The sequence below is a fragment of the Gavia stellata genome, chromosome 18 (genome assembly GCF_030936135.1).
Source record: "Gavia stellata isolate bGavSte3 chromosome 18, bGavSte3.hap2, whole genome shotgun sequence".
Classification (NCBI taxonomy): Eukaryota; Metazoa; Chordata; class Aves; order Gaviiformes; family Gaviidae; genus Gavia; species Gavia stellata.
Genome location: NC_082611.1, coordinates 17611551 through 17623920, shown reverse-complemented (window position 1 = coordinate 17623920; position 12370 = coordinate 17611551). Strand labels below are relative to the sequence as shown.

The 12370-nt window shown below is 42.2% G+C and overlaps 1 protein-coding gene across 1 annotated transcript in view; it reads right to left on the bottom strand.

Annotated features, from left to right (window-relative positions):
• DNAAF8 (dynein axonemal assembly factor 8) overlaps positions 1 to 12370 on the bottom strand; it is a 94091-nt gene that overhangs the window by 47577 nt on the left and 34144 nt on the right. Inside the window, 2 exon segments of the mRNA XM_059826640.1 lie at positions 665 to 781; positions 9364 to 9558. Coding sequence (XP_059682623.1) covers positions 665 to 781; positions 9364 to 9558 — 312 coding nt within the window.

The following is a 12370-nucleotide window of genomic DNA, read 5'->3' as shown; positions in this document are numbered from 1 at the left end:
ATCTGCACCGCCCTGAATCAATGCTAACAGGGAACTGAACTCTGTCAGATCAAACATGCCACGTTCTGTGTTGCACAAGAGCTAAGAAAGGTGAGTTACCATAGTTAACAAGTTATCGTACGTGGGTGGAGGTCCACTACATTTTGGTATGCACTCCTAAATGGAGGTAAATATCAGCTAATTTAAGTTACCTTAATCTTCTCTTCTTCTGAGGTAAACTAAGTAGAATTACTTCCGACTTGTTCATGCAACACATACACCGTTACTGTAGATCAGGCAGATAGTACCAGAAGCTTCCGAAATTTTTTTGAATGTTTCTGAGTGCAAGTTTTAAAAAAAGTTGCGTTGTATATTGGCTTGCAGTCAAGTGGTTTTGGGTTATCAAAATTTCTCTACTGTTACTGATTTGCACCTGGTTGGTAGCAATTTCTTCAACTCGCACATTTCATAGTTTAGTCTTCTGTGGCTCAGAGCAATCAGCGCATCAAGACCGATGACACAAAATACTCAGCTGATATATTTAGGTCTCAGTGAGAAATACCTCAGGATCAGTATTTGTACCAAACCTCAAGATTGAAATATTCCAGGTCACTTAATCGTCTCTGAACTTCCCACATCATCCCAGAAGTCAGAAAGGAGTGGTTTGTATGGTTTTTTTTTTTACCTCAGTGTCTGTATCTCTGCAAGCCTCGATGTCGCTGCTATTAGGGAAGTATTTTTCATCAGTTTCAACTGTCTGCCAGTAAAATCCATTTGGCACTGCAAACACTTTCTCCACTGCCTGAAATGCACAAAGGACATCTCTTACCTGTATGTTATCTTGATCCCTCAAAATAAAGCGCTAAGAAAAAAAAAAAAGCATTTTATAGCTAAAAAGCACATAAGGATGCACATTAATGTATTCAAGTCATTGGTCCAGTGCTGTTAATCTATCATTTGCTTTCTTACAGCCCTACCACTAGCTCCGGCTAAGTGATATCCAAAGAATATGAATCTGCAACTGCTTCCTGAGAGACTGAACATTCCCAGGGCCCAATCCAGTGACTCCCCAACACGTTAGAGTACCCACTGACATGAATGGGAGTTGCATGCAAAAGGCACTGCAGGATCAGGCTGAGCAGCTCGAGACCTTGATTCTCCATGACTGTGCTGAGCATCCAGTGGAAAAAAGCTTTCTTAAAGGAACGCTCTAATTAACTAATCAAACGGAAGGGTAGGGAAAGAATTGCATGAAATTCTACATGCCTGTAACCAAAATAAGACATTTCTCCTGTGCTCATGTCACCACAAGTGACACATATCTGTGAGTCTTATTGTGCCATATACTCATGGATAGGCAAAAACCTGGCATTTAGGTCACAGCTTTACTGAAGTGCAGCATTTCCCAATCTCAGCGCCTTATTTTGTTTCTCATACATTTTCTGGGCAGCCAAGCAAGCAACTTGTACAAGTGCAAGTTTAAGGATGTGTCACTCACGAGAATTTGCTGTGACTGCATGCTCAGTAAGCAAGGCCATAGTCCAGGAACAAACTCAGCTTTTAAGTCATGTTTGTCAAGTTCTGGTTTGGGAAGAAGTGATGTTCATAGCTATGCCACAATTGAGCATTCCAGAAATACGGATGCATTTAGGCAGAGTTCACACTGGGCAGGATTCATTCCAAGATTGGAAAAAAACCACCCCAAAAAACCCAACTGACACTTTCGAGATACACCACCTGAGCCTATATCTCAGTAACTTCACTACTTTTAAAGACTCTGATTTACAGCTGTCATTAATCTGTCCTCATCTCATGTGGACAGACCTTTTCAAAAAAGAAAAAAAGGAATGAAATTTCAACATGGTCTCACCGGGACTTTTATTATGGATAGAAAATGGACTAACACTGCATGAAGAAGAGTCCATTCTGGATTATGATGTATATATAATACTGTTTAATTGTGTAATCACCTGAAAGATTTTTTTTTTTGCACTACTTGGCAAATAATAGGCACTTCATATAATTCTGCAAATGCTTAAAAACAACAACCAGAAAATGAAATTAATTTGAATAATATTAAAACCCCTCTGACATCTGCCTTTCTGCTTCAGTAACCTTTTATGTTTTCTCCTTCCTCTATTTCCTGTGCTTCATGAGATATTTGCCTAAAAGCAGAACTGGGGATTTCACTTTTCACCCAGTTTCAGTCAACACAACCAGACTAAACTAAGAGCTTTGACACCTCTCAATGGATTTGTCCTGCAATTCATCAGCCTCCACTTGCGATATTACACTTGGTTGCTGTGGAAAATATCATCAGAGGAAAAGCAAGAAATTGTTGATTTAAGGAAACAGATCTTCTCCGTTTCCAGTGTTTGCTGCCAGCTCCTGCATGCAACACTGGCACAATGCAGTCAGCACAGACAAACCCTATAAAATGGGAATGCAGCAAGACCCCTGTTTTCTGGGGTTCAAGCTGTTCCTTGAACAATCCTCAAGTCTATGAACTTTCAAGAAGAAAGAAAAGAGAAGGGACAAATGTGGTCAAACCAACTCCAGCCTACATTTCCATAGAAACTTCCATTATAATCATTCAGCCCTGGTTAGGCCACAGAGGATGCAAGTTGGGAAATCCAAGGTAAAAAGCTGACCTTTAGGAAGCACCATGGTGTAAGCTGTGGATCAGCTGTGATCCCAGGCACGCTGCCACGTGGCTGGCCTCCCTCCCCGCCAGAGCAGGGATCTGGCCACACCTATCTGGGAATCAAGGTCTGTGGGAAATTGTTACTGTGATCTTTCAGATTCTGTTTTCTAGCAGCCAACCTGAACGTGATTTCACAAAGCAACAGAAAATGAAGCTTGAAAAGTCTTAGTTCTCCTAGAAAATCCTTTTCCTCATGGGTAAGAAAATACACATAGATGGCTACAGTATGACAGCCCCTGCTTCTTCCAGTGTAGCTAAAACGTGGCAGTGGAGGAAAACCCCTGACACTGCCTTCCTATGCAGCGCGCAGGAAAAATAGGAAGAAAGCAGCTTTCCCCGTGCACGTAGAAGAGAATTGCATCAGAGTCAGTTGTTAAAATATTGAGATGAGCCCTATTTGACACATAATGCAGAATAACCCTCTGCAGGATCCCATGCTTATCGAAATCACTTTGGCGATTTTGACACTATTTATGATACTTTGGTGCTACTTTTAATGTTCCACAACGAGAGAGAGGGTAGGCGTGAGAACTGTATTAGTTTCACCTCAGGGCTGGTTCCTCTCTTACGCCTCCAACGACATTACAGTAGCTGTAAAGCTTCTGTGCAAACACAGCATTTCAGAAAGTCTCTCCCAGGCTAGCTGATACATCATCTCTGAACGCTGACCTGCCGCTTGGCGGAGAGAAGACGAGACTCCCTCCCCATGCACTGGGCAGAATAGCAAAGAAGCAGTCCAGCCTTCGATACCTACCTGAACATTCCTCTTTTCTAAGGCTCGGCAGACTCAGAGCACTGTAATAATCTCACGTCTCATGGTAAAGGCATTATACCAGGGAGGAAAGGTACCCTACAGTCAGCCAACAGCAGCTAAGCAGCCCCAGAGATACTTTGACTTACATTGTGACAGGCTTCAGAACCCAGAATCATTTAACCATAACCATTCCCATAACTGGGTCTCCCCCACCCCCCGCTGTAAGAAAGCAGGGTTTCTTACAGCACTGATACCCTCTCCATCCATATTGCCATGATCAGAAAGAGCAGGAAGGGAGGGCATGTCCATAACCTCCCATTTGTAGTTATTCTTTTTTGTCAATTATCCTTTATCTTATTTGTTTTGGGAGACAAATTCCGATTTCTTCTACCTTAAGACACTGGAAAAGATCAATTTGTACCATAGCTACGACTGAACGCGCACCAATTTTTCAAAAAGCATTAAAAAGAAACCCAGAGCTACTGCTTTGTTTCAGACAACATTACCAAGACGAAGCCAGATAGTTATGGGAAGGAAATTCACAGCAGGACAAAAATGTGTTGTAAAATACCGAGCAGAAACAAAAATAAGCACATTTTAGAGAAGACTGGAGCTGTGTGCAGCAAACCCATGATTCTAACTGTCACATAGAAGTATGACCAAATCCAATATCTCTTCTTGCTTACAGTGTATTCTGTTCTCATTTCCAACAACTAAGAAATAGCTTTTGCTGTCAGATGATCTAAGAGAGTCTTTTAAGTCGCAACGAGTCTTCTAGACTGCTTCCCAGCCACAGCAGGAAAACAGAAACTGCAGGAAGAATTTCTATGTACTCCACAATCTCATCTCCTCATATGCAAGGTACTTTCCAATGCAAAGATTTGCTCAGCCATTATCAGTATGAGACAACACCCAAATCCCTTGGAGAAACATGCTGCATCCTCCACTAACTCCAGAGACAGACTGCAAATTCTGTACATATATAACTTCTCCCCTTCAACTCCACAGACCGCATCAGTGGCAGCAGAGGAAGCACTATTCTCACTCTAGGAAAGGCCTCAATGCTAACACACAGGCAAGGCTCATGTCTGATGGATTCACTGAATCATGCCCCTGAATTAGGCAGCATTATCCTCAAACTCTCGCCTCTCCCCGCTGTCATGAACCCCAATGCATTAGTGTAGCATTCTTTGTGGAATCCAGATTCCTGCACATCTTCCCTCCCCATTGTGCCTGCTCACTTCAGATGGCTACAGAGTTTAGTATAGCAAACGCTAAAGCACAGTAGGAAGATCCCAGGCAGCAAAAAGGCTGGGGATAGAGAGGGCTAAAGCTTTGCCACTGAAGATGTGTAATTCTGGTGACTGTTTTTCAGGCAGTTTGAAGATGCATCTCACTTTCCCTTGCCCCCCTTCTGGACAGGGAAAGGGATATCTTCAAACACGGAAGAGAAAGGAGGGGACAGTAACTTCCACCCTTTCTGCCCACCATACACAATACCAATGGCTAAGCACATTAGCTTGATAGCTCTTTTAAGCTGCTCTTTTCTGAAATAATTAGCAGTAGTCACAATTTAAACGTGAGCTATCAAATTTTAGGAAGAATGAAAAACTATAATGGTTTATTCCTCCCCAAGCTATGCCTTCATCTTTGTGCCAGCTCTGGTAGACATCATTGTAGTCCTTTCTCCTTTTTCAGTTACAAATACCAATGACAGCCTGAACTCCTGGCCCCATTAAAATCAACGTCAGACTCCAACAGGACTCAGCTAGGGCCAGGATGTTACCTTCTCCCTTCTGCCTCATGAACATACAGCCATCCAGCTATTCTGTGTCTGCAGCTGTGGATTAATTTCTATAAATGCATATAGGTGAGGCCCCAGGACAAACATCTCGCCCACAGACGAGTCATATCCATGTGGAACCATCAGTCAGATGACGTGCTCTCACCAAAGCTGTTGATACAGCTTTATCAGGCTGCACAGCAGACTCCGGGTGCCAGACATGTGACACCTGGCCCTTAGCACCAACTCAGGTAAAGACAAGACACAAGGAAGATTTGGAAAGCAAAGGGAAGGATGAACCTGTCCTTTTGAGTCTCCTGTTTTACAACTTTAGCCTAGATTTCAAACCATCAAGCTTCTGGTTTTAGGGGCCAGCACCTGCCATGCTGCAAGTCTCAACATCCTGCAAGTCTCAACATCCTGCTGGCTCTGGTTTGGGGAAGCAGATGCGGAGGTGCTGTTCCAAGTGTTTTATCCCTCCCTAATGCCCATTTCAGCTGCTCAATATTTCAGCTTTGGCATCAGGCTCAGCAGAAGCTTTGGAGGAGGAAAGCACAGCCCTGAGCCATACACTAAATCTGAGAGCTTACAGCAACGTGTGCCTCAGGTCTAACAGCTGGCCAAATTGTGTTGCACTCCAGGTAGCTCAGTCTGTGCTCTCCACCCAGGAAACATTACACAGCCTAGCTTAGGTACTGCTTAAAGCTGCTAGTTTGCTGCTTCTCACACAGATAAAAGAAGAAAGAGAGAACACATGGGGCAACAACCCAAAATCAAACCAGTATAACTGCCAACACCACGAGGCACTGAACCACAGCATACCACCAGTTGTTACAGTCTGAAATGTGTGAAAGGCAATGCCCACACAGCCAAGAGCCTGAAGAGAGTTGGGTGAAAAGCCGATGTGGTACTAAGCAGCAGTTCTCTGAGCAAGCTTCTTTTAAGCTCAATGCTAATGAGAAGTTACAGTAAAAGACAGTGGAAGATGCTGAAGCCACTCAGCAGGGCTAAGGCCATGATGCTTGCCAATGAAATAACATCATAGCATTCAAAGTCTAAAGCTCACAGTGTTCTTGTCGAGCCCACACAAACACAGATTCACAGATCTGAAAGATCCTCTGGAAATGCCTCTCGCTCCCTCTTCAGAGACTATACACAGAGTTAGGGCAATCACGTATCTAAATTAGGTGCCTTAAGTGCACAAAGTAACAAGTGATGCATCTGGGCCTGCTTTTACACAGCATGAAACAGTGATTTCCAATTCCATCAGCAACGCACAGCTCTTCTGCTACATGGGTATTTCAGTCTTTGGAAAAAAGTTTGCAACTTTCAAAGCTTGTGTGTAAGTGTGCACATGTAGAGCTCCACTGGTAACACAGTTGCCATCAGCTCTCTCGCAGAGAAGTCCCAAAAGTCTGAGATACCACATTAAAGAACTGCTGTACTTTCTGCAAGTCCACTCCCATACATCAAACTTCCTGTTAGTTCAGTCTGTGTTGTTTGAAGTTTTTGGCAGCATTGAGTTACAACTTCGGGGCAAATTTAGCTCCCTGGACCCAGTTCTGGAATTCTTATCTAAGCTTAGGCAAAACTGCATTAAAAAAATTAAAATGGAGCTTTGCTTAAGTGAAAAGCAAGGAGGGAACTTTTGTGTAGACCTGCCCTTAATCAGTACTATCGTCTCAAGAAAGAAAACACAACCCTTGCACTAGAAGTTAGCAGGGAGACTAACTAAAGGAGCAGCAAGTAGGGAACTGATCACCAGGAGGTACAACAAAATCAATTTTCTGGAACTAGAAGAAAAAAATCTCATTCACCTTGACTTAGGGATGGAGATTCCCCTTCTGCCTTGAAACCCCACTGACACAATCACCCATACAATACTGCTATGCCCTGACTCCTCTGCAATGGCAGGCACCTGTGTAAGTTGGGAGTTCAAGGAGATGCTCTGGAAGGTGACCAAAAAGATGGTGAGCATTAGGGGTGGCACCCTTTGGGCAAATGTCCCTGTGTCCAGAACAGCTGAGAGAGAGCATGAGAAATCCAGTGTGCCTTAATGGAACAAACAGGCAGAGGAAAAGAAGCATCAACACTGGCTACATGTGTTGTTTGTATCCCTAAGGTTAATGCTTGCATCCTAAGGCTTAACAGGAGAAAGTACTTTTATTTTACGTTAAAATGAAGCAGTCCTCTTCTTGCTGACAAGTGACACTGCAGTAAATAATTCCACAGGGATTATGTCACTCCTAACCTAACCTGAGGTTTTAATGACTGCATTGTGAGTTTACTCTTCATATCAAAAGTGAATTACTGCAGGTTAATAGGCTGTATGCATAGCATTAATAAGAAAGCTGCAAAGAAAAATAGCAAGAGAAAAACAATCTGTTTGGGGTCCAGAACAGACTGAAAAAACACTAGACCAATTGACTGAAAACAAGACATTGGCTCATGCACTAACAAACAATGTGCTTAAAGGTTATGACAATTACTGCTAACAATTACTCATAAAAATCATACACAGAGCTAGTCAGTACACAGCAGACAGCAATTTCACCTGATGTTCCCTCTCCCTCCACTCCTACCCATTTGTTTCATCAACCTCAGCATTTTTGTCTCAGGCTGCAAGCTACCTGGAGCAAAAATAGGTATTCACTGCATGCTTTCCCAACACGCAGTAGCAGGTTCTTTCGTCTACTTAGTTTTGCATACACCGCCTCAGAATAAACACAAATATATAAAAAGCGAGCATGGATCACTGGCCTTGTACAAAATCTTCAAACCAATGAAGTTAAAAGAATTTGATATTGTATTCTCTATGCAGCACTTTTTGGTTGTATTTAAATGACACTTGGGAACATTCTCAGTTGGTATCACTTTGTAAAGCTTCAGGGCAGACAACAGAGTTAGCTGCTGCCTGCTGAGCGTCTGGCTCATTGAGCCTTGCTTTAAGAAATCAGCCTTTCTGTTTAACTGCAAGATACATCTATCAAAAAGCCATGATACATAGTGGTCTCAGTGTAATTCAGGCCTGGGAACCTGGGTGGCACAGAGCGTTTGAACCGAGGGAGAGAATGTGGTCTTTAAATTGACTTCAGTTTTTCTATGGCATCAAGGCAAAGATCCGCCCCCAGAAAGTGCCTGCTATCTTGCTGTTCAATTTCTAATGGTTTATAATTCCCCTAATAAGGGATTTGCATAAAAGCCCTGACTGTTTTAAATGATGCCTTATTTTATGCCTTAAAAGTGTGCAGCAGATTTATCTTTTACAAGTACATCAGACAGCTTTATAGCACTTGCTTCTACTTGAAAGCTACAGTGACTGCAAATCAACAACATTAAGCCTTCTTTTCCTCCATAGAAGTGGGATAAACCTTTAGGCAAATTGCTAAGCGCACTGCTAAGCCCCTGAGCTTTCATGGCATTGATTCTCACAGAGTAATCGTAATCCCCGAATCTGGTTGAAATTGCAGAAAAGTTCTCATGCTACATTATTTTCAGAATTAAACTTCATTGTGAACCAGAATTGCTGTCTTCACCCTTCCCTGGAATTGTGTCTCAAGGTTTTTGTTGATTTAGAAATACTGGGAAAAGACCATGATTGTCCAAAGGCTGGTGATGTCATGGGAAAGAAATAAGTAGAACATTCCCTCAAAAGGTATGGAAATCAGGTCACATTCAGAGCTTCTTTGAAAATCTGGTCTAAATATTTACACTAAGTAGGATAGGCTGTTAAAGGCCTAAAAGCAACGTTGGATGCCCTCAAGTAATAAACTCCCAAGAAGTATAATGAATTCTTGTAACATTTCATTCACCTGAATATTTGTTATGGAGCACTTGCTAACCTGATAGAAGTGAAAAAGTTAATTATCATGCTACTTATAGACAGCATGAGGTGAATGTTCTTGCAGACATCTCTAGGCAGGCAAGTGATTTTAAGCACTTGATTTTAAGATGTGCTATATCCTTGTAATCTCATACACTTCAGTGGAAATCTACATGGCTTAGAAGCATTTGTTTTCAAACTCTGTTTAAATCCTTAGCTAAAGCAAACGAGAATACCTGTTAACGCTGGAAGAACAACAACTTTTACTGGACCTAATGAGAAAAAAATTTACCAGAAGTCCAAGCATTTCTGTACAGTACCTGAGGATCAGTATTAACAGCAGTGATGTAACTGAGCAGGACAGAGGGAATTTCAGGAAGAAGTGGACACAGCTGGTTTTGGAAGTGATTGGCCAGTTCTGCCCTCCACCAGATAACATCCGGAAGCCACGTACAAGCTAGAAATGCAGAAGTCTCCTGGTAAAAAGTGGATGTTCCTTGTAGATCTTCTTTAGTCTGCAAAGAGTCAACAGTTAAAAAGCATTGATGATGGCCTCAGAAACTTTCTGTTCTGTACCATGCACCTGCAGCAGCTCTTTCTCTGCCTCCAACCATCCCAGCCTCATATTTCACTCATCTGCCACACAGCTGCACTTCAGATTCTCCAAACCAAACCCCTAATGTAACACTCCTCAGCTTCCCAAACCATCACACCCTGCATCCCTGCAACCCGAGCTCTAAACTTGTCCCCTTGCCCACAGAAAGCACACTCCTCTCACGATCCTGCTATCACCCCACAAAGTCTCTACTCCCAGGTCCAAAGACAGAATTGAAGGTCCTGATACTATCTGGGTTCCTGACCCAGGAGATGGGACTTGAGAGCTGATGCTGCCTGCAACAGTCCATCACCTGTGTGGAAGGGCTCACCCTGTGACTTGGCGACATGCCTCCACAGAGACTTGACTCAGAGTGCCCCTTGGTGAAGGCACTGGGGAAATGAGCAGCATTGCCCTTGCACCAGAGCTCTCAACACGCTCAGACCGCTCTGCTATAAAACTCCACCACAGATGATGACTGGCGAGTTAATAGCAATCTTCAGCTGGTTGCAAGACACCAGTATAAAATAACTGGCTCATGACATCCATCAGCCCACAAATATTACTCTGAAGCAGATTACATAAAACACTGAAAGAGGGAGAAAATGCCATAAACAGGACGATAAAACAGCCCAATACAATGAAACATTAATTTGCAAAGGGTGTCATAGGGATATAAATGAAAAGATTTATTCATTCCAAGATTTTTAAAAGATTGATACTGATATTGATACATTAATATTGAATACTGCACTGCTAAATTACAGTTTTCCATCATTTAACCTCCCCTTTAAGCCCCTTTGTTCTTCAAGGTTGGTTCTTAATTAGCAGGACTTCCAGAGAACAAAATTGGTGACCTCAATTAAGATCCAATTAGAAATTAACAGAATCAACAATTATGCAAAGCACCTTCTCTACACCAGCTACTATTGCACTTAGAAATTAGAGCTCAAGCAGGAAAGGTCCGCAAAAAAGCCCCAAATCTGGTAAGTCTGATAACAGAGATTACAAGCTCTTCTGAGCCGCCACAGAATCGTGAAGTGATCGAAGAGTACAGACAAGAACCACGTTGCTCTGCACAGTGCTACTGTGCCTAATCGGGAATGCTTAGTATATTCTTAGAAAGCATACTCTGTACAAACCTAACTCCCATCAGACATGCTTGTAACTGCAGCTTGTCTATCAGCATGCAAAAATTACAAGAGGTGAGTGTGTACGCATTTGTTCTGACAACAAGTCAAGAAACCAAAACCATGCAGGGATGTCCAAATTTGCCTCACTTCTATCAGTTGTTTGGAGGAGGACAGAAATTAAAAAAAACTGAACCCCAAAAAACTGACAAAAATGTGAGTAAACAGAGCGGAACCACTTCATATAGGAATAGATGCCATCCTAGTTGAATAAGCCAAAAGGCTTATTGATCTGCCAGGAACTGGAGCTTTTGCCTTGAGAAACTACTATTATATTTGTATTCATAACCATTAGACCTTGGGATGGAGAAATAAAATGTGACAAACAATAAAAGACACACAGATGACAGCAAAGTGGCCAGTAAATAAAAAGTTGATGGCTTAGAGGTCTGCAATATAGCTCAGCTCCAGTTACTAATAACTGGGGAAAAAAACCCCGAACTAAAACAACAAAAAAACCCCAGCAACAACCTATAGTGACATGAAACTAGCAGGCTGCCTTGGGCCAGTCCAATCACACCGGGGAATTAACAGCGGGGCAAGCTGGGGAAAAAGTGAAACATTGCCTTGTTGATACAGATAGGTCCTTAGGCTCTTAGATTAGCAATCCAACGTCTGCTGTAAAAATCTTATTCATGTTACAATCTGAAGAAAATCCATGGACAACTGTCATTTTGCTGCTATTACAAGATACGAGTACAGATACATAGAGAAAGACGGGCATTTCCCTCTCAGCATCAGGCAGACACAAATCTGTACCTAATATGTTGCATAGTCTTGTATGTACCCATCTTTGGCACTGAAAATGGACTCTGGACTCTACACATTAAGAACATTAAAATATCAGTTTGTCATAATGCGTCTGGTTAACATTCACATTACTTGGTATGTCTTTTTTACATAATCCAAAAAAAAGTAACTAAGATTTCCCTACATTCTTACAGCAAATAGATGCAACAAAAATGCCTGGAAACCCAGACTTATTTTGAAGGTAAGCCCTGATAAGTAGTTCTCTTTGTGCCCATAGGAGACAACTGGAGCAAGAACCAATAAGCGCCACAACAGAATTCTGTTATCTGATTCAACCATTAAAATACTGTACATTAACGCTACAGCAAGAGACTGAGACTTAAGTGTGAAAAGCAAAATCTACCACAGTTTTCTCCACCAATAGTTGAAGATGCTCAAGGGGAGGAATGGGGAGATAGGACCAGTTGCTGTTTTCCTTGTTTCTGCTGTAGCTGACATTTCAGAATGACTTTTGTTGTTCCTGTCAGCTTAGATCTCTGTTGGGGAAAGAGCAGCAGCTTTACAAATGCTGCAGGAAAGCAAAATTGACAAAAGTCATTGTTACCACAAAGACATATGGTAGAGCCTCTGAGAGGAAACCTCAGCTACACGTAGCCTTGCTTTGAGGTACATGTCCAAATGCCTTGTATGATCACTGCTGTGCATGCTAGCTGAACTCAACAGCAGTGTTGGTAAGTGTAAATGGGGCATCAGAATAGCACTTACAATTTATATATGGACTGGAAACTCTGC